This window comes from Poecilia mexicana, unplaced genomic scaffold (assembly GCF_051168715.1).
Source record: "Poecilia mexicana isolate PSO_F unplaced genomic scaffold, ASM5116871v1 scaffold_13, whole genome shotgun sequence".
NCBI classification, from domain to species: Eukaryota; Metazoa; Chordata; class Actinopteri; order Cyprinodontiformes; family Poeciliidae; genus Poecilia; species Poecilia mexicana.
Window position 1 is genome coordinate 32,018,535 of NW_028263382.1, and position 27,359 is coordinate 32,045,893.

Below are 27,359 nucleotides of genomic sequence, written 5' to 3' on the forward strand. Positions count from 1 at the left end.
TGTCTTTGATCATAATCATTTTTTTATATTTGTCAAAAAAACAAAAAAAACAAAAAAACAGCAGAAGATCAGTATTGTCCAAACTTTTTTCTAAACTATTAGCAGGCCGCAAAATTAATTTATTTAAAAAGTCAAATGAGATTTTTTGTCACTTTTTTGTTTTATATTTACTTGTATCATAATAACATTTTTAGAAAATCGATCAAGCCTTAAAGAGGCTTTGGACTGCTGCCTCATTAAAAGAAAAGCAGACAATTTCCAGATTTTGGAGGTTATTCCTTTTCTTTTTCGTTGGCCAAATTTTTACCGTTCAAAATCATTTCAAGGGCCGCAAATGGCCCCTGAACCCCAGTTTGAACACCCATGTTTCTCAAACATGCATGAAAGAATGAAGTCAACACTACATGTATATCTATAATCAGGGAGTAACTTTATAACATGACTATAAACTTTAAAAAGTTGATTTTAGATTATACAACTACTTTAACAAATATGTAAAAAATGTATATACTTTTTTTTTATAAAGATGACCTATTTTTAGGTAAATTGGGGATTTAAGCTGCATTTGTCTTATTGATTTATTGTTATAATTCAGACATTTTTTGTTGTCAGTTCCTTATGTGTGATTATTGTTTTTGCATGTTTAGTGATCACTACAGTAACCTACTGGACCAGTTCTCGCGTGTAAAAACTACAGAACCCAAGAAGTGCCAATATTGTCCTCCTGAATCGTTTTAACACTCATTTCTGCTTTACTTTAAGTGAAATATTTTATGCATAGAGTGATCTGTTTTCAGATCCTGCAGTGTTGTGATTTATACGACCCACATTTGGTGGAGCTGCAGCCCGCAGCATGGCTCCCCACTGACGAAAGCCTTGTAATCCTCTGACGTTGCTCCATTTGCTTTTCAATGAGGCCTTTGATTTCGATTCCCGGGAAGCCAGTAAAGTTCTGACTCTGGCCTTTTTACTTAGACTCTTTCATTTCAAGGGACACCAAAATACAAGAGGGTTTGTTTGCATCTCTTAAGTTTCTAAACACTCCATCTGATCCATCATTAAGGCCTGAATACAAACTTAATTCATTAGCAGGCTGGATGTTAGACATGCATACGAGGCTATTTTGGCTGCTGTTTTTACGTGTTTAACAATTAGCAATAATATGTTTTATTTTATAATAAAACATATTATAAACCTTATTTGGGTTTGCTCTCCAGAGACATTGCTTCTTTTTGTCATGATCCCTGGGTTTCTGTGTGTTTATTTTGGAGTTTTCTGTGTTCAGTCCTGTTTCCCTGTGAGTCTCTGTCCTGTCCTCCCCGTTGATTGCTCCCCAGGTGTGTCTCATTCCCTTAATTACCCCGTGTGTATTTATACCCACCTGTTGTCTGTGTTCCTGGTCGGGTCCTTGTCGTTGTATGTCGTTTGTCGTAGTTTGTCACTCGCCAGTTGAACTGTAAAGTCCTTGTTTGTGCTTGCTCCCGTCGAGTCTGATGAATCAGTTGCTACCGGTACTCAGCTGTGTGCTAGTCTCTGCCGTGCTGCCTGTATGGACTGTGGAGCTTATTTTTCACCATTAAATTCATCATCATCACCATAACCTGGGTCTCAGCGTTCTCTCCTCACCACTTCAACCCCCACCTCATGACACTTTTACTGAATGATGTGTTATGAGGCTTTCATTTTCCCCTTAAACCATATATCTATAATAATTACAACAAACAGAATGTTACATTTTTTTAACAGCAAGAACAAAAGTTAAAATTTTGATAAATCCAAAAATTGCTAATGGATGTGACTTTGGTCAATTGTGGTGTTTTAAATAAAGGGGTGATAGAGCATAACAAGTAACTTTAGATAAATTTAAATCCTAATAGTGACTGTCAAAGTTTTAATAGTAATGAGTTAATCAAAAGTGTATGCATCACATGCATCATGAATGCTGGTAAATCATCATTTTAAAAGAGATTTCACTTATTAAAGTATCTTAAAGCATAAAGAATCTGAAGAGTTTATTCAATGCTCAAAAAGCAAACAAACTATATTCTAAGCTGTATATATAAACAACAATTCCATACTGACAATTAATCTAATGCTCGTTGGATTAATTTGTATCAGATTTTTGACTGTCTGCTTTATGGAAGAAGTTTTCACGAGCATAACAAACATGCTGTTTGCGCTCATTCGCTGTGTAAAAATGTGAGTAAAACAGTGGCAACATATGTTTGTTGATCATGTGACTCGTGTTTCCATTGCAGTTTAGTGAAATTAACTAATTTCATTGCTGCCAAAAATACCCCTACCTCAAGCTTGCACCAAAACATTTTTTCAAAAAATTAAGAGTTTTTTCAAAATTGCCTTGTTTCCATTAAGTAAGTTTATTTAAATTGCACAATACTATGGTCAATGGAAACACATCTACAGGTACACTCTAAATCAGATGTTTAAATACACTCAATGTGAGCAAGCATTTCCACGCCATCTGGGACTTTTAAGCCATTATTTAATCTATGCTGTTTACAACATGGAATAATTAAAAAATATTCATCTGATTATCTTAAAAGAGGATGTGGGGTATGATGTAAAATCAACTTTGTTGAGCTTTATGTCATTTTATGAACATGAAAACATCACTCTTGTGTATGTTTGAGAAAACCTTTAATCTCCCATGGGAACCATTCTAGAGTTCCTAAATGCTTGTTCTCACAAAGCCCCACCTACTTCCACAAAGCTCCGCCCATTTATGCAAAGTTTCTCCTTAAAGCTGCAGTCTCTACACCTGTCTACAATAATTTCATCTCCTTCTGAGGATTTAAGGAGCAGTTAGATGACCTCTTTTTGACGCTTTGCCTCAGGCGTTTGGGGTGGAGTCAAGTCACAGCTATACCTCTTTTAGTAATTTTCCTCATCATTGTTGAACGCTGGTTTATGCTTCCCGTTGTCCCGTTCCACTTTACTCCTTGTGGTTTTTTTAGTGTTGATTGTTGGTTCCTACATCAACCCTTCCTCCTCTACTTGTCAGATCTCCTCCGGACTCCCAGCCACTCCATGGCCATCTGCCACAGCTGCGTCATCCTCGTTTGTCACATAACGCTCTCTGTTCAACTCCATTAAGAGATCCCAAACCATCTACAGAGCTCCTATTTGAAATCCAAACTTGCCAGGATGTGGAGTTGCCCAGAAGGGACATAAACAGATGTTTTGTTGCACCTTGACAGACTTAACAGGCACAAACAATAGGTATTTTACGTGTTGTTGACATTCAATTAACACGTACTTTACGTGTTGTTTAATGACAAGCAAAATTTTTGACGGATAATTGAAATGTTTACATCGCATAGTTTATGCGTTGTTGAGATGCCAGTAACACGTACTTTACACTTTTTTTTTATGTGTTAAATACGCATGACATTTTTACGGATGTTCAACATGAAAATATCATGTACTTTACACGTTGTTTGCGTGTTGTCTGCTTGTCAAAGTCACGTGAAAATAACGTGAAATACCTGAACATGTATGACCCCGGAGGCTTTCCATATTGCAGTGCCACCAATTGGCCTTGCATAACATCTACATCACTTTCAGTGGTACTGTGTCGACGCACATTTTTCTTAACCATTTACAAAAATATACTATATACAGGAGAATAGCTTGATTTCCATAGCAACATTTAAAATTGAGTTATTTTAGCAAAACCTACACAATCCTCAAATTAAAGAAAGTTTTTCTAGTTCAGTGAAAATTTCCATATTTCTTAGTGTTTCATAAGGAACAAACTTATACTAAAGGGAACTGAAAATGTTGCAGCTTATTTCAAAATCAAACAAATTCAATGCAGATATTAATTGTTGCAGACTCCCTGTTTGATAGGATCAAGCATTTGACTGCTAAGCTGGAAGCCAGCTAGCTGATTCAGTTTGTCCAAGACTCCGGAGGTCAACACGAGAACCGAGGAGACACCTGGGAAACAGAGGGATGGGGACAAAGGGACAGAAAGTGGAAACTGCAGGCTGAATGTAGCCGTGTGTTTAGCAGCGCCAGAAGAAAGGATGCTACATCAACTCCAGCTGAGCCCCAAAGGGTTAATAGATAGGACTGCCCAGCGGGGGTCAGGGGTCGAGAGGCCGCTCTAATTGGTCACTGTGACCGGAGTTTACGCCAACCTCTCTCCGCAGAGAAACGCATACACATGTATGGAGCTGCAGTCCTCCATCAAGAAGGACTCTGTTGTGTTCCTGCAGCAGTCGAGGGATCAGTCAGCCACCTCCGCCGTACATCCACTGCAGAACCACCTACAGAGACAGCTGGGTGGCTTCTGAGCTTTACTATTCATCAGCTAGAAAAGATGAATAGTAGTGAGGATGATACTCACGGTGTTGTGTAAAAAGCATTTGCCTCCTTACAGATTTCCTTGTTTTTGCTCTTTTTAAAAAAATATTTATTATTATCTATCTGACTAATTTTTAACCTGGACAAAGATTCCCTGAGTAAATGCAAAAAGCAATTTTCAGAAACGATCTGGTCTGATGTGCAACTGGAATTAACCTACAACACTAATCACTGGTAGCGTCCTTCATCAATTGCCATCAAGTATTTATGATAACCAGCAATAAGTGTGTGTAGCATTCATAAAGAAAATGTTTTTTACATATTTGTTAAAACCATCACTATGTCTTGACAGTATAATATGAGACAGATAATCTGTGAAAAGATCACTCTCCTCCACCTTCTCCTGGAGATGCATTGCTGTCTGAAGAAACAAGCAATTAGAGCCAGGGTCTTAGCGCCCTCAATTATCCTTGTGGACGCTCTGCTAACTGTTTTGTCCCCCATAAACATATGGGGGACAAAAAGCTCACTGTTACAAGAAAACTGTTAATCTTACGTCATAGGTAGCCATGGTAAATAGCATTAGCAATTGCCAACACAGGCATGATTGGCAGCACTAAGACTCACCTCCTGGCTCTGATTGGTTGTTTTTAGTTATCACTGGGAACACCAATTAAAGAGCAGGCAGAGGAGCTGTTTTTTTATAGATTATTTGTCTCATATCGTACTGTGATGACATACTGAGAGCTTAAACACATATGTAAAAAAAATATATAATTTATTTTGTAGAAGTTACATACTGCATCTTTAAGTCACTGGGAAATAATGTTAGCCCAGCTCTTATTTGCAGAATATTTTGATTAAAACACATTCAGATTTTTTTTAACCTAGTCCATTTTTAATGACTTTACAGTAATTTATTAACAATAAATTAAAATTTGAAAATACCTGGATTATGAGTTTCAGCTAATCAGATGTATTCATGACAATAAATAATTCCAAATCTCCAAAAATAATATCCGCAGAAATCTTCTGTTTCTTCTTTGAATTTGTGTTGAGCGTCACTCTATTGGGAAGGAAAATAATAAATCATTAAAGTTGGTTTTTGTCTGATATAAATTAAATTTTACCATGGCAACCACATTTTACTGACTTTGAAAGAAATGCAGACATTAATACGTAAATAAAAATGTTTCATTTTTGTTTCAGCTCTTGCTCATTGTCTTGCAGGACCGAGTCCGTCGTCTCCCGACTTTTTCAAACAGAGCCCATTTGCATCTGAGGTAAGAATTGCGGGTTCACAGGAATCCTGATGGATGGATGATGTCATGCTGGTGCCTCTGCAGGCATGACACTGGACAGGTTAATGATTTATGGGAAATAGTGGGATACTGGAAAAAAAAAAGTGAAATAAAAAAAACTGTAAAAAAGACGGGTTAATGTTCACCTTCTGGATGGACCTCCTCTTTGGGTGGTGGTGGGGTGGAGGGCAGCCCACATTCAGTTCAGACTAACAGTCGAGCCGATGCTGATGGACTGAACTGACCGGCCTCCAGCTAAACCCAGAACTCACAGCAGGGGGGCCAGGAAACCTCAGAGAAGAAGAACAAGAAAAAAAAAGACTCTAACCAGCCAGAGTCAGCTCCCTGTCCAGAGTGACGCCTCCTGAGGTGGATGTTCAGCTCTTGTTTTGGATATAGGAATGAAGATGTTTTCTGTGGGGTTAGTTCATGAATTTCAGTGTCCATATTTATAAAAATGTGTATTTTTATTATTTGTTTTAGACAAACACTTTTTCACTTTTTCCACATTTTGTTACAACCTTAAAAAGGCTCAACAATCTGGTGAAGGAGGCTGGTTCTGTTCTGGGGGCGACTCTGGAACCTCTGGAGAGAATAAAAAACAAGAAAAATGATGGACGACCCTGACCATTCTCTTCAGGAGACTCCTGAATGAGAATGAGATGAGCCTCTTCAAAGTCGCTGTGACACAGACTGCTACAGGAGGATCTTTCCTGCCAACAACCATCTCCATCTGCAATAACTCTTTGAAGAATTTTTGAGTTAATATAAGTTACAACATCTAATTTCCCTTTGGGATCAATAAAGTATTGTTGAATTTGAACTGAACTGAACTGAATTAAATAAATCGTTTTCCTCAAATTTTAACACACACATATCCCATTATGACCATGTGGAACATTTTCTTTCATATTTTTGTAAATTTATTAAAAATAGAAAACCAAGAATTAACATTTAATAATGTGTTCACAGTCTTTGCTCAACACTTTGTTGATTTCAGCCTCCACTCCATTTTCTTATTTCTCCACAGAGGTTCAGTCAGATTAAAGTCTGGACTCTGGCCTGTCCACTCCAGGCCCATCACACAGTCATTCTGAAGCCTTTCAGACATTGACCACGTATTTTGGATTCCTCTGGAAGCTTCTCTTCTCTAATCAGCTGGGGTTCTGACAGAGTGACCATCCGGTTCTTGGTCACCTCCCTGACTAAGACCCTTCTCCTCCGATTGCTCTGGCTGCCAACTCTAGGAAGAGTCCTGCTGGGTCCGAACTTCCTCCATCGACCAACGTTGGAAGTCCACTGAGCTCACTGGAACCTTCGAACCAGCAGAAATGTTTCTGGATCCTCTCCCACACAATCCCATCTTGGAGGTCCACAGACAAATTCCTTTGATTTCATGCTTGGTGTTTGACCTCTGACCTGATGTCAGCTCTGGGACCTTACAAAGACGGCTGTATGTCTTTTCAAGTCCATTCAGCTGAATTTACCACAGGTAGAAACGGGTCTGTTTCGAGCGTCATAGCAAAGATCTTTTGTCCACATTGTCATAATGGGGTACACATGTATAATCTTGACCAATGGGACTAATTTAAAACAATTCAGAATGCGGCTGTAACATGACAAAATGTGACAACTTTCCTGATGAACTGTAGAAACAGACACTGTTGAACCTCTGGCTTCCAGGAAAAGATCTTTAGTTACTTTTATGCTCACAAAGTTATTGCTGCTGCTGAGAACATCTAAGATGATCAGATGGGTGTGTTCTCACTGGAGCTCGACAATAATCTCCTTTGTTTTCCAGAAAGAGCTGAATGCATCAGATGAGTCACCAGCCTTCTGTAGTTTCTGTGTTTTCAGCAGCGAGTCGATAAGAAGCAACTGGAGAGGTTTTAGAGTCTTTACAAAAGAGTTCAAACACTTTCAACTTCAATGTATTTTAATCTGACAGATTGAGACTGAATGCAGAATAATCCCAATGAAAACCTTTTAAGTCAAGTTTATGTGAACTGCTCATTTCAGCAAGCAGGCAGTTCAAAGTGCTTTATGTCATCAAAACATAAAAACATCATAAACGTGTCACATCACACGGTTATGAAAAACCTGTAACAGAGATTACATTTAATCAAATGCGTTCGTTAAAAATCATCAATACACACCAGATATGCTGGTCAATGTTCCATTTATTATAGTTCAAAGGTAACTTTGATCAGGTAGATTTTTAGTATGTTTAAAGGAACTCAGTGTTTCGGCTGTTTTGCTGTTTTCTGGAAGTTTGTTCCAGATTTGAGGTGCATAGAAGCTGAATGCTAATAAACTTAGGCATTAAATAAGTCAGTAGAATGGGGTCAAGGTTCACCGGCCAGCAGCATTCACACTTTTTCAAACTTAATGACATTTCGTTTCATTTTCTCTGTACCATTAATTATGTTTGATTTTATTGATATCTGCCTATTTATTGTTTTGTAGTTTCTGTTCTACATTTCTTGTTCTGTGACTTGGAGTAACTTTAAAGGTGCCTTCCAATTAAATGTATTATTATTATTATTATTATTATTATTATTATTATTATTATTATTATTATTATTATTATTATTATTATTATTATTATTATTAACTTTAATTTTGAATTCAGTGATCAGAATGTTAAATTATCCATTTCATCACCTTTCTAAAATAATGTCATTTCTTTGCCAAAAGTGATCTTTTTCCCCTCTTTTTTGTCTAAATCATCACCATTATTAGATCAGACCAAGTTTCTGGTATTTTGTAAAGAAAATACCAGAACATGACATATAATGGCTTAAATGTAATTTTCATCACGTGCAAATCTGGAGTTTGCAAGTTTGAGATAAAATCCAAAACATCTGCAGCTTTAACTGCATCACACATTATTTCACTTGTCAGGTTTTTAACTGTAAATGACTTTAAAAAGATGAAACTTTTCTTTCAGTTATTCACTTCTTTAGTTTGTGTCTGTCTTGATGAAATATGACTAAGTTTGTGGCTTCAATGTGACAAAAAAGGTAAAAAGTTCAAATAATGAAAACTTTTGCAAACCACTGCGTATGACACATTTTATCTAATATGTATGAGTCACGTTTTTATTTTTAAGTTGCAAATTAAAAACAACAAAAACAGCAAGGGAGATTTTAGATTCTAGGAGGGAACTATTTAACAGATAAAATTAGGTTATTAACTGGTCATAACATCAAGGAGGATCTCCATGTTTTCAAAAGGAAGTTGATGCACAAACTAAATTCCCTTTTTTGTTTTTTTACATTTTGAAGTCACTCAAAGCAAGATGGATCACACAACTATATCTGTCCCACTTATTATGTAAGTTAAAGTTAAAAGCAAAATTCTCCCGCATTGGTTACATGCTAATTTGGTTTAATTGTTGCATTGAAGTCTTAATGTCTTCCTATGTGATGCATATGAACTCTTAAAGTCCGAGGGCCGATGATGTGATGGATTAAGCTGTAAATCTTCCTCCCACCAAGACAAAGCTGGAGAGGCTTTTCCCTTGTTGCTCTGCCTCGTCAGCAACGTGACAAAGAAACTGAATCACTTCATCATGACCCACAAAGACCCAAACACTCTGAGCTGCAGGGCCCTGGAAGACAGATGCAAAAGCCAATTTTTAATAAAGAAAGTTATATATAATTAAAGAGACTTAATGCTTTGATATACACATCATAAAGAGTATTTTAACGTCATTTATATAAAAAGAATAAAAACATTCATTATGATGTTGTGTTTTTTCTTTTTTGTGTTGTGCTGTTTGTGTCATTTGACCATGGATGGAAATGATTATTTCCTAAATCTGGTGTGTTTATGGCAATATTGGAGGCTCTTTAAAGGGTCAGTGTTATGTATGTTCCAGGCATATAGTGCTATTTTATAACACAATCAAGTAACCGTTACCGTCAATTGTTATAAAAAAAAAAACTTATCAAATAAGACTTAGAAGAAATTTGACTTCATAATTTAATCACTTGAAATTGGGCCTCTGTTCCTTTAAAAACTCCAGCTCTTCCTGAAATGCCACCTTCAGGAAGTCATCACAACATGGCTCCTCTATTCACCCTTTAACAATGTTTTTACCAGCGTAGTACTGAGAAATAACTTGTATAATGAGCTACAGGCGGAACATGCAGTTCCACCAGATGTTTGCTAATTGCTGCTGGCTAGTCTGAAGGAGCTGAACGGGAGAGTTGTGGGAGAGGATTGCTCTTTAATGCGAAAGATCGGAACCTTGCAAACTGCTGCTCAGAGGAAGAGCTTCGTCTATGAAGGCGGGGCTAAGTCCATCCAGCTGAATGGTTACCACAGAAGATTAAAGGATTTCTCAAACATGCCAGATAGAACCAAAGCAACACTGTAGGTATGTTTTTAATGAGAGAATAACATTATAACATGATGTAAAGCCCAAAAAAGTAAATTTTACTTAATATTTCTTCTTTAAAGAAGCAAAAATATATTTAGGTTAGGACTTCAGGTAGGCTATTCTATCAAATTCAGTTTTTGTTTTTGTTTGTTTTGTTTTGTAGAGATTATATTTACTGACAGAGTTTGGTCCCTCAAAGTGGAGACATGATCTCATGAGGATATCTGTATGAGTTGCCTTTAAATAATCACACAATGCTTCTACCTACTTTTGTTTTGAAATTAGAAGAGATTTTTAATTTCTGGTGTTCAACCCACAAATGCAGAAAAAAACTACTTTCCAACATCCTGGTATTTATTGCAAAAAATACTCGTTCCAAACAAAATAATATAAAATAAAAAGTCACCAGTTAAAGAGATGTAAAGTACGAGATCATTAGCAAATGAGGTGTGAACTCAGTTTTCTCATAACTTACCACCTAACTAGCAAAAGAAGCTAAATATCGACATCTACTGGTCAAATTATGTACTGCAAAAAATATTCTTGGTCTGACGCACTGTTTGTCTCTGTTTATGTCGTGCAGTGATCTCTACAAAGTGTAGCAGTATGGAGAACCAAAACTGACATAATTAAAAATAGAAGCAGAAATTAATAAATGACCTAATAAACAAACCAGTACACTTAAAATGCACCAATTAATTTAAAACGGGATATCAAATTACAATCATGTTTTGTAATTTAATTAACATTGTGTTTTATTTTTTAAACTTAGTTCCAACAAATTATATTTCTAATCACATAATTAAAATTTTACAGAAAGATATGTTTCTTTGTTGTTACTTTGAGATGGATTTGTGTCTCTTTAATTTATTTTTAATGTAACTTTTATTTACAGTTTCGATCCTCCATGTATTAGGAAGAAGCTCACTTATTATTTTATATATTTTTATTTGCTGCTGAAGCTTTGACACTTTCAGGCATCAGCCTTTTCCCCCATCCCGTTAATGATGGAAAGAAGTAAAATATTTTAAATCTAACAAAAGGAGACAGTCAGTTAATATTTTTCAGCAAATGTATACTGAAATCGAACAGGTTTTGTGCCTGAGTTCATGCTTAGCCCACACAAAGTTTGATTCTCGTCAAAGATGTAAATTTATTTGTGTAGTATTAAATATGCATGTTAAATTAAGTGATCTCTCTGAACTAGAATTGTCTGTCACGTTTGTGTATCTGTTGCCAGAAAAAAACTATTCTGAGAATTTTACCAGTTTACCTACTGGAAGATGATGGATGGGTTAATTATATTTCCAATTCTGTACGCTTCATTAATATTCGTATCTTAACTTATTTGTATCCAATGAAAGTAGTGCAGATCTCGTTGGGCACATCCAAGCTGACCTGGCCTGTCAGCCTTAGTTTGGGGCCCCTATTCACCCTCTTTATGTGTCGTCAGCTGTGCCTGTCAGACTAAACTCAGGGCACAATCCGTGTTCCTTTTGTCGTCAGCGCTGACGTCATCTTCTTACTAGTGACTGCTGTTATCAAGATGGCGCTGCGGCCAGGATCTGGGGGAGGCAGCAGGTATTTTAGCCTTTTTGAAGCAGAACCTATCGTAGGGAATAATAACTTTATGAAACACGCACTTCTATATGTCGCTCAACTTTACAATTAGAGGGCCTTTAAAACACTTGCGACGAAGGAGGGGTTGTTATTGTCGACACAGAGTGATGAGATGAGATGGCTGGCTGGCTGTCAGCTGTCACAGCTAACGTTAGCCCTCTGCTTCTGTCTGGTTGTGGTCAAAGATGAACAGAATAACAACATGAAGCTTACATTTTTTGCACATTTGATGTTGTCCATATTGGCTGTTAGCCTTGTTGTGATAGTATCCAGACGTTTGACGCCATATTTCTTAGAGATATGCTCATTAATCTATAGCCTCTAGCTACCTACAGGTATGTTGACAGGCCTGTTTGCATTCATTGTCACATTTCATAAAGCCTTCCATTAAAACAGAGTGTTTTTGATAATGTACTATATAGCATTTGAATTTCGACTGTTTCTCCTCACATAGAACCGGAGAAATTATGTGTCGAGGCTTCTCTTTAAGAGTCAAATATATCTATAAGTTGATGGATAGTCAGTCCTGTGCTGAGCAGGATAGTTAGCATATTCCTCCAAGTAGCTGGAAATATTAAAGTCTATTAGAATGGGTGGTAATTATGATGTTCTGTGGAGGAGATGAAAAAGGGCACTCATGATTTATTCAAAAGAAGCAGCCTGAATAATAAATACTCTCTGGCTACAAGCATCTCAACTAGCCAGGTGATACTGATCCAACCTGTGAAACCGAAGACTTCAACACTGGGACCAAGGCGGGTCACGAATGACGAAAAACACGACTACACCGTGGTTAAGGCCTTTAAATCTATAAATAATCATCGAATAGGCGCTTATTTGTTTATCTCAGTGAATAGAGACATTTCTTCACGTGTTCTTCACAAAATTAAAGTTTTTGTCAATCATAAAATATAATCTATTTATTGACTATAATTGGCTGTCATTCTTTATAAAACATTCATGTTTTTTTTAGAATTATTAACTAAAGTGGAACCAACGTTTTGATTGTTTCAGCCTTAGCCACATCTAAGCCCATTTACAAAGACTTCCTTATAAATATGTAGTAAAAACTCTGTGTGTTGTATCCTGTCATGTAATGAGTGATGACAGATTCATGCCTCTAGATGCAGCCTCCGTTTTCCCTTTATAGATCATATTTACATCTTGAAAACAATAGAAAGCGTTTGCATCCCAAAAGCGTTTTATTAAAACCTTTCTTTCACCACACACTTTTTTTTTCTGTAATCCATGAGTCTGCTCAGTGTCACAGCTGTTGTAGCTGCTTATCCCCTCCCATGTTAATCTGCACAGCCGTGGCCTATTATTTGCTGCTGTGCTCTTAGAAAAAGCCTCCTCAAGCTGCAGCTCTTCCAGGGAGCAGGTTGACCCTGAAAACCCGTCAGAGTGAGGCATCCTCACTGACATTATCACCTCCTGCTCTTAGTTTACCTCTAAATCGTTTCAAGGCTGAAACAATTAATCCATCGACTAATTTAGTAATCGATTCATTGTTAACTACAGCATACAAACTCTTAAAAAAAAGTCAAATTTCTGAAAGAACAACATTGTCAGAAGACCACTTAAGACAAAAAATGTATCAAATTTGCATTTCAGATAATCTTTACAATCCAATTACTATCTAAAAAATAGTCAACAGTGTACTAAGTGAAATTCACGTGGTTAGTGTCGTTTTAGCTTTAGTTGTGTAATTTGATACAAATGATAAAGCGTACAGTAAAACAGTGCTATGTTATATGTATTTTATGTTGCAATAAAATATTTTGTTTCTTATTTTAAAAAAGAATTGAATTATTTATTTGCATCTTTTAAAGTATTTCCAATATTGCATAAAAAAGACTTACATGGTAAAATGAAAAATAGGTGGAATGTGGCATTTTTGTTATCTGATTAATCATCCAAATAACTGATTGAATGATCTACGACTAAAGTAACTTTTGATGGCCTGCATCATTTCTCATTTTCCGTCAGCTCTAGTTTATGTAAGTGGGGCTGCTTATCCAGGAATCTTCCCAGCCCTACTGAATGTAACCTAATTTTTTGGCCCTTTTGGGAACAAAGTAATAAAGTTATGAACACAATCGAGGTGAATATCAGTTTCTGATGCAAATTGTTTCTTATTGCTTCTCCTATCAGATGCAATAAGCAATAAGATATATATAAAAAACGTAGACCCTTTTACTCATTTAATGTGATTTGATTGTACTTGATATTGTTTAGCTCTGCTGATCTAAAGTAAATGTTGGCTGGCTCAGATGGAGTGCCTCCTGGCTGTCTTTATGTGTTCCTGCCTGGCTGCTTTCAGCCTGAAGAAAAAGAGAGTGGCAAGAAGTTCTTTGACAAATAGCTGAAGGCTTGTTTAGTTTGGCTCTGGAAAAGTGGGAGGCTTAGCCGACTTTTAGAGATTTCCTCCTATTATTTTTTAAAGGCTTGTTTGTCGGTCCAAAAGCCCAGTGACGGCCTCCAAAACGCCCGGGGACGCTAAGCTAACTCCAGGCTGCTGAGTTTCCTCATTGCTCTTGTTATTCTGCTGTATGTTCTGGTGCAGCTATCTACGGTTTAAAAGACTTCATAATGGAAAACCTAACCGTCAGGCCCGGTGTTAAAAGGATCAATTAAAAGGATCAATTAAAAGGATCAATTAGTCTTTTTTTGTTTTGTTTTGTTTTTTATTTTTAGCTGTTTTGGGTTTGTGTAACAAGCTAGCAGTTGATCTTGCAGCAGATGGTGGTTCCAGTTAATCCTGTCTGGACCCTTGATGACAGAGATTCTTCTCTAGCTTCATAAACTCAGCATTTCACTTTGAAGACTTCTCGTTTATTGACCTGTCTCTCAGCTGCTCTTGTCACACTGTTCTCCCTGTAAGGATGCCTGTCTCTGCGATGTGGACTCACAGCTGTGTTTATGTTGAGGACAATTTTTTTTTCAGCATTAAAAGCATATTAACAAAGTTTTGCTCACATTTGTAACGGAGACGCAGCCTGTGATGTTGAGGAATAGCAGCAGCCAGTACTGTCTTTCTTTTCTGTGACAATTCTGGTGATGTGTGAGAAATACTTAGATTTAAAAAATTTTATATATTTTTTTTCAAATCGCATCTGATTTCCAATTTTAATCTATTTTTTCTCACTTTCTAAACAAAAAATCACAAATGTCTGTATTTTTTTAAAGTGGATTTTATCTCATTCATCCCTTCTGCGAGTTGCATGTCAGCTGTGAGAAGTTTTATTTAATTACAAGTCATTAGTCATAGTATTAGCAGAATAAAAACAAAATTTTACCAGAAGACCGTTTTAAAATTATGAGAAAAAAGTCTTGATTTGGGAGATGACGTGTTCATCTCAGTTTGCCTGGTTCCTTCTTTGAAATAGACAAAACATAAAATCAGAAACTTGCTACCAGCTTGCTTAAAAATGACCTACGATGCCAACAAATGGATTGGAGAAATGAATGTAGAAATGAACCCCGATTCCAATAATACTAATGTCAACACAAATTTGTAGGAAGCCCATTTTTGAGCTGCCACAGTCTCTGTGTCCAACATTATTTTTATCTAAAAGATGCTTAAAATCTCCTAAATCTCTGTTTTTCTTCTTTGTTTCTCAAGCTTTATATATCCTGTCGGTGGGGGCCTGGGACCACCGCAAGGTAAGTTATTCTAAAGGCATATGAATGTTTTTAACCTGACAACTTTCTAAAAGATACACGAGCCTTACATTCTTTGTTACAAACGAACAAGCATTCACTAAAGGAATGCTGTTTTTGCATTTGAGGTAATAAAATGTTTCTTTTTTTATTTAAAAAAGGATTTGATTCATTTCTTTATTTGCACCTTTTAAAATAATTTCTAATATTGCATAAAAAAATCTGCTAAATGCTCCAACGTTTCATCTGATTAATCGTCAGAATAATCGATGACTGAATTAATGGTCGGTTGCGAGTGTGTTTCTGTTTCGCCACTTTTTGTTCTCGTCTTTCCTCCTAACGAGTTTTTATCGTCACCACAGAACGTTAATCTTGCCACTTATCTGTGAACAATCAGATGTTCTGTCACCTAACAGCACACACTCGTGTCATTTAGCGTCGATCTCAACGTAAACCCCCTGATAAGCCATTAGCGCGCCACCGGGACAGGCGTCTCTCCTGCTCCCTTCACCCATGTCATTTCAGTCAGACAAATTAGAATGTGAGCGGCCTCTTCAACAACCATTTATTCAGCCCAGTTGAGTCTTAACATGGTGACTCATCTCTGTGGGTGGGGGGGGGAGCTCCTGCTCAATAATGTTTGTCAGCTTGCACAGCATCTGTGAACTTGAACACACACTTTCCCAAACCCCCTCCTCTTTCCCCACCTCCGTCCAGCTCTTCTTGTTTTGCTCCAAGCTGTCGCTGTAGTCACCAGAAACACTTGATTCGGTTGTTCTTGTGTCTCTTTGTGTGTTCTCAGCTGTTCTCAAAAACTTGTTTTTTTTTAGCGAGATCAAATGATCTTGGAACATGGCAGACTGTTTTTTCTGTGACCCGTCGCGTTGTGTTCTTTGAACCGGACCCTAGTTGTCTACGTTGACACGTCCAGCAGCTTGGAATGCTGTTTGTCTGTCTCCCACAGGAATGGTCCCGATGCCGCAGCAGCAGCCGCAGCCACAGCCACAGCAGGGCTTCCCCATGGTTCCTGTCATGCAGCCCAACATGCAGGGAATGATGGGGATGAACTTTGGGGGGCAGATGCCCCCCGGTGCCATTCCAATGCAGGTCAGCCTCCCTTTATTTCGTACTTGAGTTTCTAATTTTTATTTAAAGGGGCAATATTATGTGTTTTCCAGGCAAAGAGTGTTGTTTTAAAGGACAGTGAAGTAACTATGTTATCTTCAGTTGCAATAAAAAGTATATATATATATATATATATATATATATATATATATATATATATATATAAAATCAAATACGATTTAAAAGAAATGTAGAGCCTTCAAATTTTGCCTCTGTCTCTTTAAGAAGCTCTTGCTCCTTGATTACAAGGATTTCTCAAACATCCATGAAAGAATCAAAGCAACACTCCAGGTATGTTTTAATGAGGGAATAAAATTATAACATGATGTAAAACTCAAAAAAGTCGGTTTGACATAATACTGCCCCTTTAAGAAAAGGTATTTTTAATATACTAATATTCTATTAACAGATTTTTTTCAGTAACGCCTTCTGAAGATGTTATTGAGAATATGTTACATTTTTAAGAACGTGTAAATTAAATTTTTTCCTTTCCCTTTATGAAGCCATTTAATGTCAAGTAAAAAGGCTGTTACAGAAGGAAAGCTAATGCAATTTTTGTACTGCTTTCAATGTGTGTGTGTTTTTGTTCAGGGTGGGATGGCAATTGGGATGCAGACCCCCGGGATGCCATTTTTAGGTCAGCCCCAGTTCATGGGCATGAGACCAGCTGGACCCCAGTACACAGCTGACATGCAGAAACAGATGGCCGAGGAGCATCAGTAAGCTACATGCTAACATGTTGTTTCTGCTTCCTCATTACCGCATCAGCTTTCATATGTTCTGTTTTTATTACAGGTATGGGGCTGAAGTGATGATGACTTAAAATATGACTGAAAAGAAAAATATAACTGCAACTTAAAATGTTAACACTCACTCTGAAATAAATCTGCTGTAAAATTTTGTATTAAAAGTGAAACAAAAAATGTTAGCGAAATTAAGTAAGAAGTTGTTCATGTGTAGACCTGTCACCATAACAAATTTTTGGGACCGATACAGATATTAATATCAGATCGGTACATCTCTAAAACTAACATCTTACGACATTCCCTTCTTCAATAGCGTTATACCTTTAAAATTCAGCGTCCCAATAAACTTCCTGTGTTTTTGTTTCAGAAAACGTCTGGAGCAGCAGCAGAAGATGCTGGAGGAGGACAGAAAGAGAAGACAGTTTGAGGAGCAAAAGCAGAAGCTGAGGCTGCTTAGCAGCGTCAAGCCCAAGGTGATTCCCTCCCAATGTTACCTTTTGTTTTTATACAGTTTCCAGGTCTCAGATTAACTTTGTGTAACCATCTTCTTGGTTTGCGCTCAGACAGGGGAGAAGAGTCGGGACGACGCCTTGGAAGCCATCAAAGGCAACTTGGACGGATTCAGCAGGGACGCTAAAATGCACCCGACTCCTTCATCACAGACTAAGAAGCCAGGTAGCTTCACCATCAATCTGTTCATGGAGTTCCTGACACTTTACTCCCATTTTACTTCATAGCTTATAGAAACTGTTTGTTGGAGTCAGTGATGTGACTTTCAGTCTGAAAATTGATCCATGATTTCACCGTATTCGACCCACAATATACGTCTTATTTTTTTCAGAGTTCCAGTCAGTCTTATTGTCGTCGTGTTTTTAATTCAGACTTCTGTTTTTAGATCTCACTTACACTCTTCTTAAGTAAATCCATTTTTTATTAACAGTTAGGTTACTTTGGGGCATTTAATGATATATTTGAACTTTTGTCTTTGAATTATACATGCACATCCAATTATACTCTGGATACCGTTTTAGCCATTAGCAAATTGCTCATGCAATTCTTGCTGTTAGTAAGAATTGAGCCACTTTCTGCTGCGTTTATGGAGCATATTCCATATATTTTCACTTGTGTGACCAGTTGTTGGTGGAAGAATCACCAGCAACTGTTTGGTGATTCTTCCAAACAGTTTTATTATCTTGTAATAAAAATGAAGTTCGTTTTATTACAAGATGATTTGAAAAAAAAAACATCAAAAGACAAAGCTGCTTTTATAAAAAAATATTTTGTTACACATTTATTGAAACTGTCACTATGTCGTGACAGTATTTTATGAAATGAATAATCTGCGAAAAAAATTTAACTCCTCTGCCTTCTCCCAGTTCTTCCAGTGCTGACTAGAAACAACCAATCAGAGCCAGAAGGCGGGTCTTAGCTAAGGCTAGTTGGCATGGCCACTCTAGATGATCAATAAAAGGTTTTCCTGTAACAGTGAATTGTTTCTCTGCCATTAGCGTGTCGTGTACATGTATAGTGCGTACATGAGGGTGATTGACAGTTCTAAGACCCTCCTCCTGGCTCTGATTGGTTGTTTTTGGTCAGCAGTGTGTTGTGCGTTGTTTCAAATGCGTAGGCAGCTCAGGAGGAGCTCAACACACTGTCACAACATAGGGACAGTTTTAACAAAAACATATACAGGTGCTGGTCATAAAATTAGAATATTGTGATAAAGTTCATTATTTTCCATAATGTCATGATAAAAATTAAATTGTCATATATTTTAGATTCATTGCACACCAACTGAAATATTTCAGGTCTTTTATTGTTTTAATTTTGATGATTTTGGCAAACAGCTCATGAAAACCCAAAATCCCTGTCTCAAAAAATTAGAATATTATGAAAAGGTTCTCTGAACGAGCAATAAAAATAATCATCTGAATCAACAAAGTAACTCTAAACACCTGAAAAAGATTCCTGAGGCTTTTAAAAACTCCCAGCCTGGTTCATTACTCAAAACCGCAATCATGGGTCAGACTGCTGACCTGACTGCTGTCCAGAAGGCCATCACTGACATCCTCAAGCAAGAGGGTGAGAAACGGAAAGAAATTTCTGAACGAATCGGCTGTTTGCAGAGTGTTATATCAAGGCACCTCAGTGGGAAGTCAGTAGGAAGGAAAAAGTGTGGCAGAAAACGCTACACAACGAGAAGAGGTGACCGGACCCTGAGGAAGATTGTGGAGAAGGGCCGATTCCAGACCAAATTAAATTTTCATCTCCATAAAACTTTTCAGCAGATGGAAACATGAAGTGCTCCAAAATCTTCTGATAGCTGCTGCATTGATCCTGCCCTTGATAAAACCCAGTGGACCAACACCAGCAGCTGACATGGCACCCAGACCATCACTGACTGTGGGTACTTGACACTGGACTTCTGGCATTTTGGCATTTCCTTCTCCCCAGTCTTCCTCCAGAGTCTGGCACTTTGATTTCTGAATGACATGCAAAGTTTGCTTTCATCCAAAAAAAGTACTTTGGACCACTGAACAACAGTGGTCCAAAGTGCTGCTTCTCTGTAGCCCAGGTCAGGCGCTTCTGCCGCTGTTTCTGGTTCAAAAGTGGCTTGACCTTTGACCTGGGGAATGCGGCACCTGTAGCCCATTTCCTGCACACGCCTGTGCACAGTGGCTCTGGATGTTTCTACTCCAGACTCAGTCCACTGCTTCCCCCAAGGTCTGGAATCGGCCCTTCTCCACAATCTTCCTCAGGGTCCGGTCACCTCTTCTCGTTGTGCAGCGTTTTCTGCCACACTTTTTCCTTCCTACTGACTTCCCACTGAGGTGCCTTGATATAACACTCTGCAAACAGCCGATTCGTTCAGAAATTTCTTTCTGTTTCTCACCCTCTTGCTTGAGGATGTCAGTGATGGCCTTCTGGACAGCAGTCAGGTCAGCAGTCTGACCCATGATTGCGGTTTTGAGTAACGAACCAGGCTGGGAGTTTTTAAAGGCCTCAGGAATCTTTTTCAGGTGTTTAGAGTTACTTTGTTGATTCAGATGATTATTTTTATTGCTCGTTCAGAGAACCTTTTTATGATATGCTAATTTTTTGAGACCGGGATTTTGGGTTTTCATGAGCTGTTTGCCAAAATCATCAAAATTAAAACAATAAAAGACCTGAAATATTTCAGTTGGTGTGCAATGAATCTAAAATATATGACAATTTAATTTTTATCATGACATTATGGAAAATAATGAACTTTATCACAATATTCTAATTTTATGACCAGCACCTGTATTTTATAAAAGTTACACTGTCCACCTTTAATCCTGAAATCCTGTAATCTCCCATGGCAACCACTTTAAGGTGCTGTTAAGCACCTTAAAGTGCTTAACACTTTAACATCAATATCACTTTAATATTAACACATAATATCCTTATATGGTTAAGCAAAATCTAAAAATGTACAATAAAACATTGACCATCTTTTGGTTACATTTTGCTTCATTTTTCTCACGTAACATTGACTCCTCCCCCCTTCACAGCCCCTGTAATTCATTCTCCATCGTTGTGTGTGTGTGTGTTTTTTTTGCCGTCTTCATTATGTCTCCGTTTTGCAGAGTCATCGCCATCACACCCGCCTGTCACCACTCATTCCCTCCCCCCAGCTTTCTCCGAGGACACTGACGAGTTTAGTGACTTTCAGGGGCCCGTAGACACCCCCGCCTCCTTCCCTCCGTCCTCTTCCTCTTCCTTCTCTTCCACAACCGCCTTTGGCCTCTCCTCTCAGGTCCACGCCCAGTCTCCGTCCTCCGTCGCCACTCACGACGTCGTCGAGGACGACGAGGAGTTTAGTGACTTTGTTCAGGGCCCTGTAAACACTTTCCCTTCCTCCAGTTTGCACTTCCCCTCTCAAGCCCCGACTCAGCCATCATTCACTTCCTCACCACCCCTCCCCGCCTCTGTGTCCATTCCCACTGCCTCCCAGCACTCTGCTGTCAACACCACTTCACAACCTTCATTTCAAGGTAACTCTTCTTTGTCTTGGTTCACACCCTGTTTCCACCACCCTGTAATTCACAGTCAACTGTTTCCTCACAACCCTACTAGTTCTGTTGATTTGTTTTGTTTTTTTTGTCTTCTTTGGATGCTTTAGGTTTGCAAAAATATTGAAACCCTTTTCAATTTTTTTATGCATTTTGTCATGCTACAAACAAAAGCTTGAATATATTTTAAAGGGGCAGTTTTATGTAAAATCAACTTTTTGAAGTTTTATGTCATGTTATAATCATCAAAAACATACCTGGAGTGTTGGCTTGATTCTGCATATTTGAGAAATCTTTTAATCTCCCGTGGCAACCATTCAGCTGTTCAAAACGCCTGGGGGAACCTAGCTTCACCTTCGAGACGAAGCTCCTCCTCCAAGCTGCAGTTTACAAGTTTTCGAGGTTCCGCCTCACAGAGCAGCCCTGTCCCTTGACTCCCCCACTCAGCTCCTTCAGACTAGCCAGCAGCAATTAGTAAACACCTGGTGGAATTGCACATCTGCCGAGCTCATTATAAGAGCTACTTCTCAGTGAAACGCTGATAAAAATGTTGTTAAAGGGTTAATAGAGGAGCCATGTTGTGATAACCTCCTGAGGGCCGAGTTTCAGAAAGAGCAGGAGTTTTTAAAGAGACAGAGGCAAAGACAGAGGAAGTCAAATTTCTTTTAGGTCATAATTGATGTATAATTTTTATAACAACTGAAGTTAACAGTTACTTGATTATGCTATGAAATGGCACTATGTACCAAAAATACATAATACTGCTCCTTTAATGGGACTTTATGTAGTAGACCAATACAAAATAAAGCAGAATTGGGAAGAGAAAGTATAAAGATGGTCAGTTTTTCAACTTTTTTTCCCCCTAATTAAGTAGTTACATTATCTAAAATTCTAATTCTAAAGTTAGTTTCATATGGCCTGTTAACTAATTGTTTCATACACCAGCTGAGGAGACTGTAACTGTCATTTATCAGTAGTTTATCTGCGGAGCGGCAGCTGACACTTGGCAACGCTTTGTGCTGTGAATGTCAGTACAGACAGCTGGGGGCCGAAGCGGCCAACTCTCTGTCCAGTCAAATCTCTGGTCCCTGAGTCACTTCTGACTTCAGTTGTTAGTCAACACTTGTGATCAGGAAGAGAAGCTGCTGACAGACGAGTCAGGTGATGAAAGATTTCAGATTTCAGGGCTTTTTTGTTGATTTTTAGTGTAAACTGTAACTAGAATCAAAAAAAGGGTCATACTCTTAAAAAGTATGAAATTTACTACAATTACGTTTCAGATTTTGGGAAAAAAAAAAGTTGTGACATGATTAACTCCCAGACTTCCATAATGAAATTTAAATTTATAAAAATGTTAAATTATTTTATAGCTGATCATGAAAAATTTGATTTTTATTTTTGATATGCAATATATGCACTATTTCACAATTTCTTTAACCTCCTACAAAAAACCCGCACAGTCTGGACGCTACTAAAGGAGCTTCTTCCTCGTTCACCCCTCTAGGCCCCTCGCTGGAAGAGAAGCTCTTCTCCTCCTGCGATCTTACAGCCGATAAATCTGCCCAAGTTAGCTTTAAGTCCAAGCAGAGTTTGGCTCAGATGGCTCCGAGAGCCAGGGTTTCGTCCCAGTTCTCGGCCAGCCCCAAGGCCAGGAACTGGGCCGCCGCCACCGAGGACTTGAGCTCCGCCTTCGTCACAGAGAAGAGGCAGGAAGCCATGGCGTCTCCGCCCGACCCCCAGCTGCCGTCAGCTGCTCAGAGTGGTAGTGAGAGTGGTGAGAGAAGCGCCCGCTTACTGGACTTTACTGCTGCTTCTACTGCACCTTGCTTTGCTTTAGCGTTAACGAATAACAATAAATACCTTCATTCTAACTGGTCGTAGTTTCCAGTCTTTTTTTGTTACTCAATCAGTTTGTATGAAATTCAGGGAGTAAACAAATCAAACTGACTGATTCTCTAGGATGGAGTATTTGGTCATTGTAGATAGGAAAAAAAAAAATAAAAAATTACATTTTTGCCAAAAATCTTAGAAATTTTTAAATTAATCTCAGAAATTTTCTAGAAAAAATGTGGACATTTCCAAGCTCAAAGTTAAAAAAGTTGCAAGAAAAAAACCTAAAATTTCGAGATACATTTCAGAAATTTTTTTTATAAAAAAATTGGAGATTTCTGAGCTCTATAAGTTAAAAATTTCAGAGAAACATTTTCACAAATTTTGAAGTCGATCTTGTGAAAAAAAAAAAAAAAAGTGAAAACTTCTGAGTGTCAAAAGTGGAAATATTTCACCTATAAATTTCCTAAAGTCAAAAGTTTTCAACTTCACAAGCTCAGACAATTTCCAGGCTTTTTCTAGAAAATTTCCAAGATTGATCTCAAATGATCAGAGTACTTATGACGGCAACATTTGAAAAGTCAAAAAATTTTGACTTTGGATGTCCAGAAATTTCCAAGTTTACAAGAGCTCAAAAACAAAATTTGAGGGGTTTTTTCCTGCAAATTTTCGACTTTTGCAGTTCAGAAAATATCCACGATTTTTTTCTAGAAAATTTCTGAGATTAATCTCAGAATTTCAGAGTTTTTTGGTGGAAATGTGCTCTTTAATTTTTCGTTTTGTTTTTCTATCTACAATGTCCGTCGTACCTTCCTGCTGTCTGTAAGTCCTCCGCTACGTTTCTACTGACTTTCCGCCTCAGTCAGAGGCTCTCTCTGCTCCTGGAAATGAACCGTGTCTGTTGGGGTCTCTGGGTGATTCCTGCTGACTAATAAACCTCCATCTGTCTCTCTTTCACTGTGGATTTGAATCCCAGACAACAACCTCTTGCTCATGGCTGCTGCCTCGGTTTTAACAGGAATGTGCATGGATTTTTAGATTCCTCTTGGGAGCCCACCTCATCTGATTGTGCATGCTACTTTGCTACTTCTGGTTGTTGTTTTTTTTTTCCATGTTATTGAGAGAGAGAAAATGCCAGATAATCTTTCTTTAAAGATTTCATCACTTCCATAAAAAAGTTGGGTTTTTTTTTTCTTTGGAAAGAAATTTTCTGATCACTGTTGGTGTTGAATTTGTATTCTTTAACTTTTATTTTCTCATTGAAGATGGGATTTATGGCTTGATTTAGAGGAACGCTTGTGATTTATCTGCAGACGTCAGGCTTTTTTTTCCCCCCCTCTGTTGAGTTTGATGCCAGCAGGGCTCAGGTGTCGGCAGCCCCGGACAAGACGCTCGTCGTATAGACTAACTGAGTGTCTCCCGGTCTGCTTGTGACAGCAGGTGTTGCTGTGTATCCACAACAAGAGCACATTCAGTCCATCCCGCCTGCCTGGGTTTACAACGACAGCCTCGTCCCAGGTAAGCGCTTCCGCTCAAGGACGGGATCAGTGTTTAAGTTTTGGATTATTTATTTTCTGCAGAGTTTACTGGTACCTAATTTTGGTTTTTGTGTTTTTTTACAAATATCTGGATAGTGTGACGAGCTTTTATATTCTATTCAACGGCAAAAAAGTAAATTTCTGCTGGAAAAACAAAATCTGACATTTTTAGATTAATCTGAGGTTTTCTAGAAATAATGTGAAAATTTCTGACGTCCAAAAGTCAAAATTTTCCAAGAAAAATATTAAAATGAATTAATTAAAATGGTAAATTAATTACACAGATTTTAACTTGTTAAAAATTTTGATGAACTTATCGCATTTTATTTTTCTCCAATATGAAAGTACCAAGTCGGAGCCTTTGTGTTCTCATATTTTTGGTCGCACAAACGACATCCGCAACCAACCAGCAATGGATGACAAAGCTGCTTCTATTGGCCAACTGAGGGGTTAATTTTTGCTTTAAAAAAACCCAACTAAAGTATGGTTAAGATTTAAAATGATGCCATAGGCTTAGAAAATGTTATGATGCACTGACCTACCCTTCATATGAAGATGGAAATATTAGGGAACATCTACAAACCTACCAAAGTGAGGCATTAGTCAGATTTTAATTTTCTTTAAATGTTGAAAACCAATTCTGTATTACTTTGTGTAATTATATAAAATAACTCCAAAAAATTGCATTAAAGGTCGAAGTTACAAAATGTAAATTGTGAAAGAAAGTTCAGTAAACATGAACCTCTTGTTGTTGTTCCTGGCAGACATGTTTAAGAAGGTTTTGGACCTGACGATGACTCCGGCGGGGATAGACACGGCAAAGCTCTACCCCATACTGATGTCATCGGGGCTTCCCCGGGAGGCGCTGGGGCAAATCTGGGCATCAGCCAACCGCACAACCCCCGGCATGCTGACCAAGGAGGAGCTCTACACTGTACTGGCACTAATCGGTGTGGCACAGGTAACAACAGTAACAAACACACACAAATAAATAAACCCTCTTCAAACGACTCCAGGAATAATCCTCAACACATTCCTCTATCAAACTTTAGTTAAATGTAAAAAAAAAAAAAAAAAAGCAGCATTCTCAATAAGTTCCAGGCTGATGAAGCACGGCGAGCCCGATGTCTCCTGCCGTCATACGAGTTCAGCAGGAGACTTCTTATCAGCCCCAGCCTGTTGCGTAATGTACTTTCCCCCTCGGGGGAGTTGCAAATCTGCAGGCAGCTCACGAAACGCAGCGTGCCACCGCTTCCATCCCTGGAATAATAAAACACCGCCGGTGATGTAAATCTCCCACGGCCTTAAGAAAAAAATATGAACCCAAACAAGGTGCGTTCTGCCACAGCAATCTGCTCTGAAACAGAGAAGAAAGCAACAGATTACTGCCAGAGGGCCCCATAAGTCTCACAGGGCCTGTGAGACTTTTTCACCACTTTAATCAGTAAATGTACATCGGAATTGTGTAAAATTTACTTTTTTGAGCTTTCTATCATGTCCTAATGTTATTCCCTCATCAAAAATATACATGGAATGTTGCTTTGATTCTTTCATGCATATTTGAGAAATCCTTTAATCTGCATGGCAACCATTGAGCTTTGCAAAAACGTCTGGGTGGACCTAGCTCCGCCTTTCAGATGAAACTTCTCCTCGGAGCTGCAGTTTTCAAGCTCCTCTCCTTCAGTCAGCTCTTTCAGACTAGCCAGCAGAAATGACCAAACACCTGGTAGAACCGAGTTAAATTACAAAGTCAAATTTCTTTTAAGTCATATTTGATTTACATAGATTTTTTTTATTTATTTTTTTTACCGAATGTAGCATATTTACTTGATTATGCTATATAATGGCACTATGTGCATGGAAAACACACAATACTGCTCCTTTAAATAAGTAATCATTAATTTATCCAATTTTTTTGGACCTAATAAAGTATTTTTAACTTGAATTTAGTGAAAACTGTCTTTCTACATTCCAGACTGGCCTCCCAGTGTTGAACGTGGAAATACTCGGTCAGTTTCCGTCCCCTCCCGTGCCCAACCTGCCGGCCCTGGCCATGGCCCTGGCCCCTGTCATCCCTCCGCACCAGCAGCCCATGATGACCCAGCCGCCCGTCTCCATGTCCATGGCAACACCAGCAGCGCCGGTACCGGTACCAGTCATGGCTATGGCACCCACCGTGCCCGCTCCACCGCCCACCAACGCAGGTTTCATCGCCACTTTCCCACCTGCACCAGCAGCACAGGTACAGACCCTGGTTAAAGTGTCGGAGCTTCTCATTTTGTCACATTATAGACAAAAATTTTAATGTCGTTTTATGACAATGTGATGTTGGAGCCAAACGAAGTAGAGCTTCAATGTGAAATGGAAGGTAAATTATAAACTTCAGAAACTCGCTTTCAGGCATGCATGCCAAGTGTTTGTGTAAAAACTAGTATCACCTTTAACATCTCATTAAGAAGGTGTTGGCAGCATCACGCTGTGGGGAGCAGGTCAGAGTTAATCAGATAGATTGAGCAAAACAATGGGGTATCCTGGAAGAGAACCCGTTAGATATGAGACTGGAGCAGAGGTTCAAACACACAACCAGAGTTAAAATAACGGATTTAGATCAAAGCACATTCAAGGGTAAGAGTGGCCCAGTCAAAGTCCAGATCAAAATCTAATTGAGAATTGATTCCAAAATGTGAAAATATATCTTTTCTAAAAGTGCACCAATAAATCTTACCCAATTTCATTACTTTTAAGAGATCGGCGATCTGCAGATACTTACATATGAACCTGAT

The 27,359-nt window shown here is 38.3% G+C and overlaps 1 protein-coding gene across 11 annotated transcripts in view; it reads left to right on the forward strand.

The window, feature by feature from the left end:
- Positions 1–11,523: 11,523 nt before the first annotated feature.
- Positions 11,524–27,359, forward strand: part of synrg (synergin, gamma) — a 62,933-nt gene continuing 47,097 nt past the window's right edge. For 3 of the 11 annotated variants that reach the window (XM_014991450.2, XM_014991452.2, XM_088012078.1), the window contains exons 1-11: positions 11,524–11,598; positions 15,263–15,303; positions 16,265–16,407; positions 17,017–17,144; positions 17,539–17,644; positions 17,735–17,846; positions 20,783–21,190; positions 22,713–22,982; positions 24,476–24,556; positions 25,341–25,537; positions 26,552–26,818. In XM_014991450.2, the coding sequence (XP_014846936.2) occupies positions 11,564–11,598; positions 15,263–15,303; positions 16,265–16,407; positions 17,017–17,144; positions 17,539–17,644; positions 17,735–17,846; positions 20,783–21,190; positions 22,713–22,982; positions 24,476–24,556; positions 25,341–25,537; positions 26,552–26,818 (1,788 nt within the window). In that variant the 5' untranslated portion in view covers positions 11,524–11,563. The remainder of the gene's footprint in view (positions 11,599–15,262; positions 15,304–16,264; positions 16,408–17,016; positions 17,145–17,538; positions 17,645–17,734; positions 17,847–20,782; positions 21,191–22,712; positions 22,983–24,475; positions 24,557–25,340; positions 25,538–26,551; positions 26,819–27,359) is intronic. The other 8 variants (XM_014991456.2, XM_088012079.1, XM_014991458.2 and 5 more) reach the window with 6 other exon arrangements.